A 17,838-nucleotide genomic window follows, 5' to 3' on the forward strand; every position below is an offset into this window, starting at 1 on the left:
GCCCGCGCGTGTGTGTGTGTGTGTCTGGTGTGGAGCAAAGTGTTGGGGAAACGGGAGGAGGCGCACCCTCTATCCTCAGGGAACTCGCACTCCCACAGCCAGACCAAACTGGAAACAAATGAGTCCAGCACGTGGAGATAAGAAGGTTTGACTAGGATGCAGGAAAGACACAGAGGCAGGAGAGGTTACTTCTGTCTGGGAGTCCGTGGAAGTCTTTAGAAAGGAGGCGACCCAGGAGTCCTTTTTTTTTTTTTTAAGATTTTTTTTTTTTTTTTTTTTTGAGAGCAAGAGCGAGCAGAGGGATAGGTGGAGAGAGGGGCAGACGGAGGGAGGGAGAAGCAGCTCCCTCCCGTTGGGCAAGGAGCCTGAGGCGGGGCTCGATTCCTGGACCCTGGGATGATGACCTGAGTCAAGACTTAAGCAAAGACTTAACCATCTGAGCCACCCAGGCGCCCTCCAGGAGTCCTGTCTTGAGGACAGGGTAAGATGTTTGCCCGGGGCTGGCAGCAGACAGGCTCTCCGGGCAGAGGGGGCTTAGTCTGCACAGAGGTGTGGAGGGGTGAGAGGTGGCGGGCGGGCAGAGCACCCCGAGCTCCTTGTACTCTGGGAGGAAGAATGAAGGAGAATGAGGCTCACTGTGTGACCCCCCCCCCCCAGGGGAGCATGCGCTTCATAGTGGGGACAAGGAGCTGTGGGTGAAATTGATGCATCTGTGGCGGTGGAATTTCAGTCCTGAGCACTGTGTGGGGAGGAGGCTCGGGGTCAGGGGTGCCAGGCCACGTGTGGGGGAGGGCAGCTATCCCGCAGCAATCAATCCCATGGCCAAGGCATCATTAGCCCCATCCCCAGCCCATCGCCCCCATCCCCAGGGGGACTTGCCCATGACCAGCAGGATGTCCAGATCTGAGCTGAAACCCTTGAATGGAGCATTCTGGTAATGTCCCCCTGCCCTTGCCCTTTGGGTTACCTTTAACACTGAGCCAGGTCACAAATGTCCGCATCCAGCCACCTCAGTTAGGACTGAGCTGCCAGGGAAGGGGCCGACTTTGCTCTGATCCAAGGCATCCTTCCCAGTAATGGATGGGAAGGGGTTCTGGAAATTCTGACGTGTTCTATCAAGTCAGGAATGGGAGGGCAGGAGGCAGGAGTTTGCTGACAGGACAGGGGACAAAGTGCTGGGGACAGCCCCTAAATACAGGGCTTCCTATGTGCTTGGTGCTTTTTATCATTCCTTCCTCTTATGTCTATTTTACAGGTGAGGAAACTGAGGCAGGGAAAGGCTGAGTGAATTGTTTGAGATCAGTAGTTAGGAAACAGCAGAGCTGGGTCTGCACCGGGCAGCCTGGCTCTGGGGTACACACTGGGTTGGCCCCTGGGCAGCAGGGAGGAGCCCGGGTTTGGCCAGAAGGGAAAGAACTCATCATTTCTGGGGGCGCCTGGGGGGCTCAGTCAGTGAAGCATCTGCCTTCGGCTCAGGTCATGATCTCGGGGTCCTGGGATCGAGCCCCGTAGTGGGGAGCCCGCTTCTCCCTCTGCTCCTGTTCCTGCTCTCTCGCTCTCTCTCAAATAAATAAAAAAAAATCTTTGAAAGAAAAAAAAAAAAGCTCATCATCTCTGCGGCGCAGAGTTGTTTTCAGAGGGCGTCATACTCGGAGTCCGACAAAACCAGCGTGGAATTCTAGCTCAGCCACTTCCCTGTGTAACTTGCCCAGCTTCTCTCAGCCTCGGTTTCCCCCTCTGTAAAATGGGGGCGGCAATGCCCACCACCACCCGCCCCCCCCCCCCGGAGCTGTTGTGAAGATCTAATGAGGTGATGTATGTGACGTGCCGGGCACAGACGTGCGGAAGAAACGGGTGCCGTCGTGACGGCTGGCATTGCACGTGACCGCGGAGGGCAAGACAGAATGTGCTTGGGCTGGCGGAGAGACCACAGTCGTCCAGCAGGAAGGACTTGGTGTCCTTCAGAGGCGGGGCAGGGAACGAGGCCTCTCCCTGCTGGGGGAAGTTTGAGGAGCAACTCTGACCTCTGCGGCAGGCCGGTGCCCAGGGCTCGGGGGTTCTGCCGGGCTGCGGAGGCCCACCTTGGACCCCGGGCAAGGGAGCTGGTGAAACCAGGGAGCGGGAGCCCCTTTGGAGGGTGGGGACGGGAAGCGGTGTCACCAAGTGGAAATGAAGAGCCAGCGGGGGCATCCCCACTCCTCGGCGTCCCTTCTCTGCTGTGGTGAGCGGCCCGGCCAGGCTCCGCGGTTCTGGCTGTGCAGCCGTGGGCAAGCCACCTCTCTCTTTGGGCCGTTCGCTTTTTCATCTGTGTAAACGGGCTTCGCATTCTCTTAGGGCTCCTCTCATAGGTTCTAATTCTAGTCCGGGACTCAGCTTAGCTTGAGGGGGCCTGGGCCTGCTGAGGGGCTAGGAGAGAGCTAGGAAGGAGGAAAGTGATGGAGGATGCCCATCTCTGGGCAAAAGGAGGCTGGAGCCTTGGGGCACTCGGGGCCTTGGCTGGTGAGCAGACCAATAATGGGGGGGTGACATGGGAACATAGGCCAGCGTCCCTGGTGCCAGAAGTGACTGTGGGGCAGACTGGCCCAGATCAGAGTGTGTCGTGGGGGCAGGTGGCCAAGCTGATGGCAAGCGTGGCCACCACAGGGGCAGTCCACACCTCCGGACCCGGGCATGGACCAAGGTGCCTGTGATGGGGACACTGGGGAGACGGGCTCTGGCCAAAGGGGAGGGACTCTGAGGCTGGGAAGTGGCTGCCAGATCTTCCCATGCTGCTCTGGGACAGGCAGGGCCAGACCAGGGCATGGGGAGGTGGCCAGGAATCACCACCCCATTCAGACCAAATCAAGGTGTGGTTCCGGGGGTGGCAGAAGCCCCCCTACTGGGTCTCAGCTCCCCTCTCCAATTGTTCTCTTCATCTGGGGCTTCAGGTCCTAAATGTCAGAGGAGGAAGTGGGGAAGGCCTGGGCTTCTTCCCAGGGGAGCCTTGCTCCTGCGCCGCCCGCTCGCTTGGCGCTGCACTCTCTCCACCCCGAGCCCTGGGCCCGGCTCCCGCTGCAGGGATTGTAGAGCTGCTGGGGCGGCGGGCAGGGCAGGGCAGGGCAGGGCTGCAGGTGCGGGTTAAGAGCACGTGGGGAGGGACGCCTGGGGGGCTCAGTCGGTTGAGCATCTGCCTTCGGCTCAGGTCATGATCCCAGGGTCTTGAGACCGAGCCCCATGTCAGGCTCCCTGCTCAGTGGGGAGTCTACTTCTCCCTCTCCTCCCCACCTGTGCTCTCTTTCTCTCAAATAAATAATTACAAATCTTAAAAAAAAAGAAAAGAGCCCATGGGGAGGCAGCCTGAACAGGGAGGGAGGCTCAACTCTGGCACTGTGCAGTCCTGCAGACTGGGGCGGGTTACTTAGCTTCCTGGCCTCAGTTTCCTAGTCTAGGAAATGGGATAATGATGATAAATGAAGTTCCTACCTCATAGACTTGCTGCAACGAGGATTACACAAGGCAAGAGACATGAGTGCTTAGAACTGCATATAATCAGTGATAGATATTTGAATATCATTATTCTCGTGATAAGCTGTTTATAACCGTAACCAGGGTGGGAGCAGGGGAGAACAGGCTGCAGGGCCCCATCAGGGGCTGCGTGCCATGTGCCCATCAGGGAGCTCTGGGCTGACCCACTCTGTTCCACTCATGGGATCCGCGGTGAGGCTCAGGGCACAGATGGGCCAGGCCTACGGCCAGCCCCTCACGCCAGCCCCCTGCCTCAGGCCCCAAGCGGGCATTGCCCAGAAGGCAGGTGGCACAGTGGTTTGGCCCCCAGGCTCTGGAGTCAGATGGCCTGGGATCCAATGAGCAACTCCTTAGCAGCTCTGTGGTCTGGGCTGGGTGCTCAGTATACAAGGCTGCGCCACCCAAAAACAGGGCCACTGTAAAGGCCCTTCTGTGTCATACCGTTGGAATAAGGATTCCACGAAGCAAACCCAAGGAAAAGGCTCAGGCCGGTGAGCATGCTGTGCTCTGCCACAGGCCTGGCATCAAAAAGCCTTGAGCAAGCTAACTTACTTCCTAAACCTCGGCTTCCTCATGTGGGGGGTAGTGATGTTCTCCAACCTTGGAGAAGTGATCAGAAATGCCACAGGTAAAGCAGCCGGCGCGGAATAAGAGCTGACAAGTGGCAGACGTTTAGTTCAGTCCTATGTCTAGTCCAGGAAGCCTGCACGTGTGTGTGTGCACGTGTGTGTGTTTTCCCGATCTGCATTTGGGGTCTTCTGGTCCCTCTTCCCAAGGCTTCTGTCATGATTTTGTGTGGGGGACTCGACTGAGGTCACTGCCAGACTGGATGGAGCCTTGGGTCAGTGCTGGATGTGAAGGGGGAGGAGATGGACCCCCATGCAACCCTTCTTCCAGCTCACACTGTCCCTGATCACAAGGCTGATTGCTACTGGCCTTCGAGTCCGCTGAGACCCACAGATCATTTTCTCAGTTCCTCCCGCAAAATGTCATCCCTGCTGTTCTTGTCCTGGGGGAGAGAGGGGAAGAACAGCACCTTGGCTTTCTAGTATTTTAAACTCTTGTTCCTCGCTCCCCACAAGACCTTCCCTTCTGTTGACTCTTTATAAAAGCTGAGAGGTTGACAGGAGATTGATTGAGAAATGAGGGTTAGAAGAGTAAGGTGACTTGACTAAGGTCATGAGTGTTGGCTGGGAGAGTATGAGCTGGGATCTTCTCCCTCCTGACACTGAGCTACACTTGTCATTGACACAAAGCCAAGCTCCAGTCTCTGGTGAGAGGGAAGACGGCACTCTAGAAACTTCTAGGAAGCTGCCAAGATGGTCATGGAGGGCCTGGAGGACAAAAGACGTAGGGCCTAGTAGAAGCCACCAGTTCCCCGAGGAGGCGCTGGGGGGCTATTGGCTGGGCAGGCAGCGTCCTGGGGAGGAGGCTCAGGGACACTGCCATGGGCAGTGTGTGTGTGCGCGTGCGCGCAAACCTCAGGCACACGTGTACATACGAGTTCCCCGCTGGGACTGGGGCTTCTCTGCTTCTCTACTTCATCTGAGATGGGACTGGGGTCAAGCCAACTCCTGCCGCCTCCCTCGCTTTAGGTTTGGGTTATTTCCCATGGGTCACTGGAGTCTCTGTGTGACCCCGGACACTTAGACTCCCTAGAAGATTGTCCAGCCCAACTGCTTCAGGGCCCATCAGGGCAACTGGCCCAGAGCCTAGGAGGGACTTAACCTGGGCCCCCCAAATCCACCTTTCCAGTCCAGGGGTTTTTTTCATGGTATTGCATGGCCCCCAAGTGCCCCCGCAAGAGGTTTCTGTGGGTCCCCACGCTCACGTCCGACATGCCACCATGACTGGCTGGACCCAGAGGTCTGCCCTTCAAGGGGCAGCGTATTGCTGAGGGCAGGGAACGCACTCAGGTGCCGGGCTGCTCGAGGCTCTGGGCTCAGGCTGACCCACGGGCCCTGCATGGCTCCACCTACCCCAGAGGGCTCACGAGGAAGAAAAAAGGCCCCTGATGGGCCATGTGCCACCACCCTCTGTCTGCCCGCAGGTCCCTGGCCCTGGGCCAGCAGTACACATCCCTGGGCTCACAGCCCCTGCTCTGCGGCTCCATCCCAGGCCTGGTCCCCAAGCAACTGCGCTTCTGCCGGAATTACATCGAAATCATGCCCAGCGTGGCCGAGGGCGTGAAACTGGGCATCCAGGAGTGCCAGCACCAGTTCCGGGGCCGCCGCTGGAACTGCACCACCATAGACGACAGCCTGGCCATCTTCGGGCCCGTCCTGGACAAAGGTACTGTCTCTGGGCCAGGTAGTGGGTGGGGGGAGGGCCTGAGGACACAGTGACTCCTCCCCCTCGGGGAGCCTCAGCTCCCAGCCTGGGGTCCCCAGGAGAGGGCCGTAAAGCTGGTCAGGACCTGCAGCCTCCACAAAAGTGGGTCAGCTCCCTCTCTGGACCAACCCAGACTGTCACCATGGCCGCCACACCTTCCCAGGTGCTTGCTGCTGGGGGCTGAGCAGCCTGGAGATGCTCTGTATCCTGAGATCCTAGGGCAGGACAGGAGGCCATGGCCTTCCTCCCCACCCCCCCTCCCAGCTTGCGCAGTGGAGGGGGGCAGGCTTTGTTGTGGACATTTGTGACATTTTCCCAACACTGTGTTAAGTGCTATGCAAATCTTGCTTTTGGGGGGGGGCGGGGTGGAGAGCATCACCACCTATAGGTCCCTCCCACATAGAAAATTCTGGAGCTGAGGAAACTGTCAGGTGCTGGTGGCATTGCATTGAGAAGATTCTGCTGACCCCCATACCCCTGCACGCTGGATCTGCCCAGACTGTGGAGGGGCTAGAGGGTGAGCCGGCCTCCGGGTAACTTTCCCGCCCTCCTGCAACCTGCCAGTCTAACCGGCTAGTGCCTGAAATGAATGGCATTCACACAACTTGACCTCAAGCATGACCAGGGGAGAGGGATGAGGGGGGCCACTGCTCCCAAGAAGGGGACTTCGGGGCTGGAGAGTTCTGGGCTGAAGATGGACACCTCTGAGGAATAGCCGTGTCCTGGAATTTAATGACCCCAGCTGGTCTCCTGGGAGCCACCAGTCCCTTTCCGCAGCAACTTGAATCCTCCCGACCACCCCCTGGGGTTTTGCCACCCAAACTGGTGAGCCTGGCCCTCCCTTCTTTTACAAGAACTGTATTTATAGCCAGAAGGAAAAGGGATCTGAGAGCCAGGTGGATCTGATGAAGGGGGGGTGTGGGCGATGGGGGGCACTGGCCCCCTACATATTAGTGTGCGGTCCCCCTTTACCTGGGCCTCAGGTATGCTGGGACTGTCTGACCTACAGGCCATTGTCAAGGGACAGAAGAGCAATTAGCGAATCAATGGATGATGATTCTGTTTACGCTTCTATTACCAAAGCTAATTATTCCTTGTTTACATAAAAGGTTTGGCCTCTAATTGGGGCCAAGTGGCGGCGGTTTGCATTTCAAACCTGATCTTGCCCGGTGTGTCAGTCTCACCGCCTTCCGGTGCCCCACCTCGGGCCAGGTAGCGCTTAATCAAACAGCCTGGCGTCTAGACGCGCTCCCCAAAAGCAAGACTCGCCTTCTGATTGCTCTTCCCCGCTTGGGACATTTGGCAATGAAAATCGGGCCTTTGAGCCTATTACCCATGCACGTCTGTGTTAAACGTTTTCTGGTACCTGCCTTCATCTCTAAATTGCAAGAGGGCGGTTCTGTGTTGGGCAGGGGTGGGGAGCTGGGTAATATGTCAGAAACTCTAGGAATTTGATGAAGCCGAGGAAGGTCCGAGAAGAAGGCTCCACGCCGGCACGCGGGCTTCGGCGAGTCCCCACCCACGCCGCGCGGGCAGCCGCGCGTTAATCTCTGCACACGCCCCCCCCCAACACACATGCTTTGAGAGCCAGGGAGGCGGCTGCGGCTGCGGCGGGGGCGCCCTGCCAGGGGCGCGCACCGTCCGCGGAGGCCGGGCCCCGCTCCCCACGGTTGGCCGGCCCGGAGGCCGGGCGGCGGCAGGCGGGGGACTCGCGCGGCACCCGTGGGGCGGGGTGGGGGGGGGAGGGGGCCGCGGCGGTCAGCGGCCGGAAGGCAACGGGCCGCGACGGTGGGGCGCAGGCGAGCCCGGGATCGCGTTCCGCGGGCGGGGCGGCGCGGGCGGCCCGGAGGGGCTTAGGCGGCTTGAAAGGGGCCCGAGCGCCGCCCCCCCACCGCGCGGCCCGGCCCCGCGCCCGCTGCGGCCGCCGCGCCATTCACACGCCCTCTGGCCATTCGGCGCGGCGCGGGGGCGGGGGGCGCCGCTTCAATGGGGATTTCGCGGGCCGGCGCCGGGGCCGGGGGCGCGGCCCGGCCGCGGGAGCCGCCCGTTGCTACGCGGTGGCGACCGGCCCGGCGGCCCGGGCCCGGCGGCCGCATTATGCGGGTAATGCGGTGTGACACCGCGCGAACAAAGGCGGATTGAGCGGCCCAGCGGGCCCCGCCGGACGGGGACCGGCACAGCGGGGCTGTCAGCGCCGCTCCCAGGCTAATCCCCGCCCCGCCCCCGCCGCCCCCGCCGCCCCCGCGTCCCCGGGGCTGGGAACCGAGCGCGGCCCGGGGCCCGGGCGCCGCCGCCGCCGCGAGAGGCCGCTGGCCCGGCCGGAAGCGAGGCGCTGGCCCTCGGCGCCACCGCCCCCGGGCGCCCAGGGGAGGGCGGGAGCCGGAACGCAGACGAGGAGAGGGGGCCGGGAGGGGGGGGGGCGGGGCCTTGGCCGCCCGCGGGCTCGGTGCGCCGGCGGCGCTGTCCGTGGAAGCGGGACGGGCAGCTCCTCCGCAGGCGGCCCACGAGGCTCTCAGGCTTCCCGCTTGGGTGCCGGGCCGCGATCTCTCTCAGTGCTCGGGATGGGAGCCCCGGCTTCTAGGCCGGCCTGCGTGGCCTTGGGCAGGTCACCTGCCGCTCTAGGTTCCTCGCTCTAGGTTCCTCGCCTGTCCCGGAGAGAGGTGGTTGCACTGCAGGTCACCCAGGCCTTGGCCTTCTAATCCTCAGTGTCTGCATCTGTAAAATGGGCCTAAATTAAGACTTTCTGCCTCCTAGCTAAGAGGATTAAATGAGATCAAGAATAGGAAGGGCAGAATCTGGTGCATACTGAGCGCTCAAACGTGGTTATCAGGATCATGAGGTTGGGGGACACCCCTGAGAAGTTCTCCTTTTCCTTCAGGGGATTCTGCCCTGTGTTCCGATCCTCCCCGTGGTGGCAGGGAGGGGGTTTGGGACTCGGGCCACTGCCCTCCTGGTCAGGAACTCTGGTGGCAGAGGGAAGTCATACCCGTTTTACAAAGAGGGTAACTGAGACTCAGAAAAGGAAGGGGTCTGCCCAAGTGCATCTAGGTGGGGGATGGGGTGGACTTGGGTAGTTTAGGCAGTAGGTTCCCAGGCTTCCCTCCCTCAGGCCTCAGGCTCTCTCAGCGGTGGGAGGGCTCACGCCTGTGCTGCAGTATCTGGAGCTCGGGCAGATGGAGGGTAGGGGGCCCGGGGCCAGGACAGAGCAGGACGACCACATCTCTTCAGCAACCTGCCAGAGCTACAGTTTCTGCCCCTGCTTCTAACTGCTCGGCTCTGTCCTGTACCAGGTGTTGAGGCCCTGGGTTAATCAGTTAGCTGCCCCGGGCCTCAGTTTGCTCATCTGTAAAGTGGGGATACCTCAGAGGCTGGGCCAAAGGGGGTCGGAAGGGCACCTTGGTTCCTCCCTCTTTCTCAGGGCTGGCGAGCCCTTCTTCCCGGCTGGGGAGGTCGAGGCAGGGCGGCTGCGCCCCAGGACCCGGCCTGAGCCATGCCCTCCCCGCAGCCACCCGCGAGTCGGCCTTCGTGCACGCCATCGCCTCTGCTGGCGTGGCCTTCGCCGTCACGCGCTCCTGTGCCGAGGGCACCTCCACCATCTGCGGCTGCGACTCGCACCACAAGGGGCCACCTGGCGAAGGCTGGAAGTGGGGCGGCTGCAGCGAGGACGCCGACTTCGGGGTGCTCGTGTCCCGGGAGTTCGCGGACGCGCGCGAGAACAGGCCGGACGCGCGCTCGGCCATGAACAAGCACAACAACGAGGCGGGCCGGACGGTGAGCTGCGGCCGCCCTCGCCCGACCCCGCCCGGTACCCCTTCGGGGACCGTCCCTCCCGGCTGGCCTCGCCCCCGCCCCACCCTGCCCTTCTGGTGGCCCTTGTGCATCCCGGGCTCCCTGCTCTCCTCTTTCCCCTTGGCGGAGCTTGGCCCCCACCCACACCCCACAATCACCCCTTCTGTTCACCCATTCTCCTGGGGCTGTTCCCCATCTGCGCCCGCCTGGGGATGCGTCAGCTCGGGAGTGAGGGGCCCCATGGAGCAGGTACCCGCCAGCCCATCCAGTGCACTTGGGCTGCCCTGGACAGGGCCGCGAAGACTGGTGGGCCTGACTTTGAATTCAGCCTCCACGGCTTCCTCTGGTTGTTTGACCTACGGCGAGTCACTTAAGCTCCTGGTCTCAGCTTCCCCATCTGTTAAACGGGGATCACCCTCCCTATCTCCTACAGCTTTGAGAAATGGCTGATTTCTGCCAATGCTTGGGCTGTGAAGGGGAGGGAAACAATGGTCATCAGTCTTTAGGTCCACACCTCAGCCCCCAATCCCTTCTCTTCCTGACCCCCAGTAGGAGTAGAGGAAGGCTCCAGGGATGGGGCGGGCGGGGGGGGGGGGCAGAGCGGGAGGGCCTAGGTGGGTTCGTGCTGGGGGCCAGCTGCTTCTCCTCTTCCCCAGACCATCCTGGACCACATGCACCTCAAATGCAAGTGCCATGGGCTGTCGGGCAGCTGTGAGGTCAAGACCTGCTGGTGGGCCCAACCCGACTTCCGCGCTATCGGCGACTTTCTCAAGGACAAGTACGACAGTGCCTCGGAGATGGTGGTGGAGAAGCACCGCGAATCCCGCGGCTGGGTGGAGACCCTCCGCGCCAAGTATGCGCTGTTCAAGCCGCCCACCGAGAGGGACCTAGTCTACTACGAGAACTCCCCCAACTTCTGCGAGCCCAACCCCGAGACGGGCTCCTTTGGCACCAGGGACCGGACTTGCAATGTCACTTCCCACGGCATCGATGGCTGCGACCTGCTGTGCTGTGGCCGCGGCCACAACACGAGGACGGAGAAGCGGAAGGAGAAATGCCACTGCATCTTCCACTGGTGCTGCTACGTGAGCTGCCAGGAGTGCATCCGCATCTACGATGTGCACACCTGCAAGTAGGGAGCCAGGTAGGGTGGCGGGCCGGGGGCGGCTGCAGGGCCTTGGGACAGGGACCTGGCTTTGCCCGGCTCCTGTTCTTGACCAACCCACTTCTCTTTCTGAGCTGTCCAAGACACACGGCCCAAAATAGGAAGCCAGGATTTCCCCAGCTGCAGTGGGAATGGTCCCTGGGCAGCTTTGGGTGGACTACACAAAGCACAGATACCAGCCAAGTGTGTGCACGCAAGACTGCCAGCAACTGATTAATATTTGTATACAAGTTAGTAAATTATGAGCCAGGTCAGATGTTTGCATGGCCACTGGCTATCATTGCTGAGGATCTGGGGAGCCAGAGGAAGGACACTGTGGGGCTGGAAGCCAGGACACCTGACTTCTGGTCCCAACTTTGCCCTGTTCCGTGAAGTCCCCAATTTCCTGTTCTTTCACTTCCATGGGCCTCAGTTTTCTTACCATAAAACAAGGGGGGTAAAATAGTTGAAATAGTAGGCCAAAGATCCTCTTTTACCCCTGGGGCAGAGTCATTTTGCATCCACCTTGAACTTTGAGGGCAGGTTTTTGCACAAGCATAAATCCTACTGACCTTGAGGAGGTGGGTGGGGGAAGCGGTGTATAAGCCCATATCCTGACAGATCTGAAGCTTGGGTGGAGCGGGGCCACTCTCACCGCGTTTATGGAAGGGGATGGGGAGGAGGAGGGATTCAAGTTCAGAGTGATGGTGGTGAGTAATCAAGGGATCAAAGGCTGGTGGATTATGTTCCCAAGCTTCCCAGAGGTGGCCTGCGTGGGAGACACAGTGCCTGGCCCTTGGAGCCATCGGTCCCCTGCATAGGTCAGGACTGATGTAAGGTGGTCCTAGAGTCTTGGGGCTGGAAGGTCTGAGGCCACTATGGCCGCTCTCCCTTTTCTCTGCCCTGAGAAGGAGCCTAGTATATAGAGGCGCGAGCCCTGGTCCAGCTGCCATCACCTGCCAGCCGGGGGGCCCCAGACAAGAGAGTTTTTATAGATCTGCCTCCTTATCTATCATCTTCCCCAGAGGTGCTCTGGGGACAGTGCTTGGTTCATTGCGAAGAACTTACCTGCCTGAATCATCGCCCCGGGACAGTGCAGGGGAGAGCGCCCCACTGGGTGACGCAGCTCCACAGAGGGCACCTCCGAGCTGGTGGCACCCATCTACACTGTGTGGGCCTGGGGGAGGGGCCTGGGGCCTCTCTGAGGTGTGGAGGAACCCACATCATGGGGAGGGCTCTGCGTGAGTCCATCTGGGAGGCCCCTCGGTGTAGCCCAAGCTATGAGCTGCCAGGGACGGGGTCCGGAAAGGCAGCAGGCAGCACCGCTTTCTTGGTGTCTGAACGGGCGCAGTGTGGCCGGTGGAGAGAGGTGGTGCCAGGTCAGCCTGGAAGCCCCAGGTCCAGTTTCCTCATCCGTACGGTGATGGTGGGAGCCTAACAGGAGTTTTATGAGGCCCCAGTGAGCTACCAGCGGCGAATGCTTGTCTGAATCTGATACTAATAGGGAGTGATAACTGCCATCAGAGAGCCGTGACATGAGGGTGTCATCCCGTAGTGAGATGGTGTCATCGCGTGGGCAAGTTTCGTTTCCTGCTTCTCACAGTGGTAGAAAAGTCTGTGAACACGAAAGAGCTCACAGGCTCATTGTAGCATGCCCACTGTGGCCAAGGCAACATGGTGCCCCAAGCAGGACATAGCTCTGGCCATTCTGAGGGGGAGCCGAGGGGAAATCAGAACTTCAGAACACTAACAGCAGATCCATTGCTAGGGTAGGGAGGGACACTGAGCCCAGGACACTTTCTGCCTCCAGAAAGCTTCCAGACGGGTCCTGCAGAGGCTCCAACAACAGTGGCTCTGGGGGACTCTGGGGTGTCACCGAGTCGGACCCCAGCAGTGTTCCAGCACCTCCCCTCACCAGGTGGGCCACCAAGATAAGCCATCAGCCAAGCAGGGAAGGAGGTGCTGGTTCGACCCTCAGTGTCCAGAAAAATCCCCTGCCTGCCACCCCTGTAATTGTACTGATCCTAAGAGGCATTAATACATCTTCAGCGCTCTTTTCTCCCATTTCTGAAGTAGAATGGTGTTTTCTCCAATCTTACAGAAGGTGCTACACAGGTATGGATTCAAAATGCCATGTCTAGGTAGACCAGTGCCCTCGAGACCCTCCCCTCTGGTCGCTCTGGAGCCCTTACTCTGGGACAAGTGTAGGACTCTCTCTCAATGTGGTACCCTTTGGACAAATTCTCAACTTGCTCAATTTGGGGCAAGCTGTGGAGCCTCTCTGTGCCCCGGTTCCCTCATTTGTGAATTGGGGGGGGGGGTTGTTGTGTGGACCAGAGGCTGTATACACCAAGAGCCCCAGTGCTGGGCCTGGCTCGTGGTCCAAGGAAGTAGTAGAGATTCCCAGGCTGAGCAGAGCTGACCTACCAGAGGGACATTCCTCAGGCGTGCTGCGTGGTCTCGAGCCACAGGCCCAAGATTGGCTGAGACCTGACTGGTTAGCACCCCCCCCCCCACCACCACCTTTCATCGACACTGACACTGCAGGCAAGATAGGAACCTTCGAGACAGGATGGCAGGGACATATGCCCTCCACACACTGGGTGGGGAGCCCCAGTCTCAGTGGCTTTATGCCACAGGAAGACCAGAGATTCCTGGTCCTTCCCTGGTGGGGAAAACATCTTTTCCATTGCCTGTAGCTTCTGTCCCGTGTCTCAGGCTGACGACCAATTGCCTACCCTGCAAATACCAGGTGCATTTCTTGTTACTCAGATGTTGCGAGCATAGTAAGCTGGAAAGGGCTCTCTCTGGACAAGAGTCAGGGGGCCTGGCTGGCCGCAAGTGCTGGATCTGTCACTAACTTGCCACAAAACCTTGGACATGTCCCTTTAATCTTGCTGAGGCTCGGTTTCTGCCCCTGTAAAATAGTCTTCCACTGGCCCTGTCCGCCCCCTGGGGAATGGAAAGTTGATCGGGAATGCCCTTGAAAGCACTGTGGGCCTCAAATCCTCGGTGAGATGTCAATACACAAATGAGTAAGAGGTACATATTGGTTCTCCCCTGAGAAGGAATTATTCATGGTTCATTAAATAGCTGTGCTCCTGTGTGGACAGCTCATTACCAAACCGCTGGTGCGACAGAAAAGCACAGTGCCCGCGTCTAGTCTCGTGGGGAACGGGACCCTGGACCGGAGGGTCCTTCAGTCTACTAGGGGGACTCCTGCCTGGGGGCAGCTGCCCACCACTGGCCTTCCTGCTGCCCAAGCTCCCAGCTAGAAGGTGGGGCAGGTAGGGTGTGGATCCCAGTGTGTGGTTGCTAAAGCCCTCCTGTTCCTGTTTAAATCACGCACCCTTCCTCAGCGGCAGACCCCAAAGCAGAGGAGGGGGGTACGGGAAAGCGACTTGGGTTCCCCATTGCCCCCAAGGACACGAGAAACGTCGAGCTCTCCCGTCCACAGCCTCTGATCACGGCACCCCAACGGGCGATTCCTCTGAGAAGGGAATTACGTGTCCGATTCTTCCTCTTTGTTTTCCAAAGGGCACTGGGAACAGGTGAAGTGTGTGGCTGGGCAGATTCACCGAAGTCCCATGGGAAGCAGGACCTGGAGCCGGGCTCAGCGCTCAGCACCAGGCAGCAAGGAACCCGGACTGTTGCCAGACGCCCGTGCGGTAAATGACCTGGACCCGAGCCGCCCGCTGCCGGGGAGGCCTCCCTCGCCCTCTCTCTTAAGTTTCTCACCCTGCTCTGGATGGTGTGTGGTTTTTAAAGAAGGGGCTTTCTTTTTAGTTCTCTAGGGTCTGATAGGAACAGACCCCAGGCTTATCTTTGCACATGTTAAAGAAAATAAAAATGGAAAAAAAAAATTCTACTCCGACAGGACAGGCTGGGCTGCCGTGAGCTCTCTGCCTGGTGGTGAAGAACTCAGCATGGGCAGGATTGTTTCCAGACGCTTCTTCTGGTGACATGCCAAGATGCCTGTGAGGTGGGAGTTAGGAAGTAAGGCAGACCCCTGCAGTCTCTTTTTCTTGGTCTCCTCCTGCTCAAATCTGATAGACTTCCACGTTCGGACAAAAGCCATAGGTGTAGCTAGGATCCAGTGGGAGGGAGTGCCAAGGCGATTGTGGGACTAAGATTGGGGGTTTTGAAGAACCGGGAGCGCCAGGCGGCCTGGGAAGCTGTTTGAAGAGCGGCTGTGTGTTCTTCTCAGCCCCGTTTCCTCCGTCAGCCTGTTCTGCGCCAGAGGCTCTTAGGAACTGCAGTCAGAGCTCCCAGTCTCTGTGGTCCTTCTGTGGTGTCTACCAGGAACGCAGTGCGGGGTGTTTGGGCTTGTTTTTGTTTTTGTTTTTTAAGAGGACGAAACGATGTAAATAGGTTATGTTTAGGGGTGGTGAGCCTTCTGCAGCTCCAGTGGTTTCCTAAAGAGAGAAGTGGTATCTTTAGAAGGGGCCCTTCAGTCCCTCCTGGCCCTGCTCACCTGCCGATTCCCCACGAAAACAACTTCAGGTAGAGCAGTTTGGAGTTCAGGTTACCTCAGTAGAAATCAGACAAAGGGTCAGAGAGAGAGCAGTGGTCGATTCCTGAAGTTCCAACTTGGTGACTTGTAGCTAGGGAGGATAAAAATGGTTCCTTCGTTTCCGCTCCGATAAAGACACACCTTCCAGCCTCCTTGCCCTGCTTTGGCCTGTTCGGGTGAAAGAGAAATGCAGCATTCTTTAACACACACCTGCCGGCCTCACCTGTGCGCAGAGAGCACGCCAGTCCACGCGGTTCCCAAGGATCAGGAGGAGGTGTTCGAAGGGGGACAAGCAGCCTCACCCAGCTGAGCTCCCCTTGCTCCATGCGGGTCCTCTCGAGGGTCCTGAACGGAGGCCAGCGGATCGGACGGCACGAGCCAAGGCCACAGCTCTGTCCTAGGGAGAATCAGCAAGAAGTGAGGCGGCTGGGGTAGAGACGAGAACAAGGTTGTTTCTTCCTTTACTCCCTTCGCTCTTTGGTCTGCCTCACACTGACCTCAGCTACCGGGGCAAGTGATCTTCCTGCTTGCTCAGGCAGGCTTGCCAAGACCATCCAGAAGCCATGCCCGCACTCTTGATTCTGCTGGCAACGAGCCCGGCTAAAGATACACATCCCACCCCCCTCTCCAGAGAGTCCGAAATGCCCCTCCCCATCTCACCTTAGACTGAAAAGTTTCAATCATGTCAACCGGATAATGCTTGCTTTATGTGAGAATTATTTCAGCAGAATGGATACAAATTTTCAGAACAGTCTTTTCATATCTATGTATTCTATATTAAAAGTGATAAAGTCATGTTTCTGGGGCGTATTCAAGTAGCCGACAAGTAATTATTTAATAATAGTACACTGAGCGCATTGTAATTATTCTCGCCGTAGTCAGGTAATAGTATCCAACAGAAATTTCCTACCGATCTGCTGTATCCAAAGTTTTGTAAAAAGTTGTAGAAGTTGTTGATCTTTTTGATTTTATATTCAAAAAGTCTCTTTTTATAAATATTATTTATTATACAATGTATATACCTTTGAGTTAACTAAGATTATATATTATATAAATATATATATATTTGGAGAAAATATATTTCATCATGCAGTTTTTTTCTGTTAAGTCATTAAAGAGAAGGTAAACAAACTTAAAATGGATACATTGTACCATGTGTGGAGTTTCCAGATTAATGCTCAGGAGGTCAAGAATATCCAATTTCTGAAGGTGGTGGCCTGAACTTGCACCCTTAATCGAGTGGCCCAAAGTAAAGCCATTCCCTCTGTTCTCTAAGCAGGATCATCTCAGACATCAGGGACATCGGGTCTCATCTACTGTAGGACTTTCTTACAGGCTTACCTTGTTCTAAGTCAACATCTGACCAATAATTCCTAGGTTTGGAAGTAAGCGGTTTGTGCTGTAATTCCTTTCATAGACTCTAGTACTTCACTGCACAAATGAGTATCACAGACACTCAAAAGATGTGGCTCAAGGCCAGCAGCCCACGGGGTTGGTTAATCCTTTCCTCACCCATGTTTGCAACTCCATTTATTGGGAAAATAGGATTTGCTCTATTGAAAATGAAACCTGACTGGAAATGGCTTCCCCTCCAGCTAGCGCAGCTATGGGGGGCGGGGGGGGGTAGGTTGGTCGGGAAGAAGAAATGGTTTGGCCTGGCCTCTGGGTGGCCTGGAACAGGTGTCATCTGAAGTTGGAGGCTGGGCAGAGAGGACCCAGCAGTGGGCACGCTCTGGGAAGGGCATGTTCTCCTTGGACTGCTGCTTCAAAAGGACTCACCTGAAGCTCACAAGCAATGCTCTCGACGATGAGGGGCAATAATTCGGTTTTATGACAACAGACAATCCTTTGGTCTTCAGACATACCCATAAAACGTCACCTTCAGTTTGTGTAGCGTAGCTAAAATGCTTTCCTTTTCTCTTTCTCCTGATTTACTTTTATTAGAAGCAAATCTTATTCATCTCCTTGCAGAGACGAAAACAACATAAAAACAAAGCAGTCTGCCTTGTGCACTGGCGATGGGCTGCCCTTGTGCTCCATTCAGACCTCTAACCTGAAATTAGGAATGGCCACTAGAAGTTCTTGAACTTTATTGTGCCCGTGATGTGTCGTTGCTTAGTCCCTGAAAAGCGTAAGCCACAAAAATGGTTGTGCTGGGCCACGCAAGGAACTGGACGTGGAGCGCAGACAGAAATCTTTTTTTTTTTTTAAACCTGTAAGATTGCCAAACATTTAAATGGTCCCTATTCATACTTACCAAGGCCATTTGTAATCCTTTCTATGATTAATCATATTCTGTGATTAAAGAGAACACAGTTTATTGCAGTGCTTGAACATTCAATTTCTCCATAAGTATAAATACTAATAAACATCTAAAAATAAGAGGAAGTTTTAAAAAAAAAAGATCCAAAAGAAAGAAAAGAGACAATATAGTGGGAAGATCTCTTTCAAGGCGGTAATTTATGAAAAAAGCAGGGGAGAAAGGCTGGGGGTGGGGGGACAAATAAAAGGCAAAGGAAAGGCAGAGAAAAGCAGGGGGAGGGATGACGGGGAGGTG

General features: G+C 57.3%; 1 protein-coding gene across 1 annotated transcript in view; it reads left to right on the forward strand.

The window, feature by feature from the left end:
* The window catches only part of WNT3 (Wnt family member 3), a 48,237-nt gene extending 31,905 nt beyond the window's left edge, over nucleotides 1-16,332 (forward strand). Inside the window, exons 2-5 of the mRNA XM_027624555.1 lie at nucleotides 5,555-5,796; nucleotides 9,341-9,606; nucleotides 10,281-10,768; nucleotides 14,306-16,332. Of these exons, the coding sequence (XP_027480356.1) occupies nucleotides 5,555-5,796; nucleotides 9,341-9,606; nucleotides 10,281-10,760 (988 nt within the window). The 3' untranslated portion in view covers nucleotides 10,761-10,768; nucleotides 14,306-16,332. The remainder of the gene's footprint in view (nucleotides 1-5,554; nucleotides 5,797-9,340; nucleotides 9,607-10,280; nucleotides 10,769-14,305) is intronic.
* Nucleotides 16,333-17,838: the final 1,506 nt, after the last annotated feature.

This window comes from Zalophus californianus, chromosome 16 (genome assembly GCF_009762305.2).
Source record: "Zalophus californianus isolate mZalCal1 chromosome 16, mZalCal1.pri.v2, whole genome shotgun sequence".
NCBI classification, from domain to species: Eukaryota; Metazoa; Chordata; class Mammalia; order Carnivora; family Otariidae; genus Zalophus; species Zalophus californianus.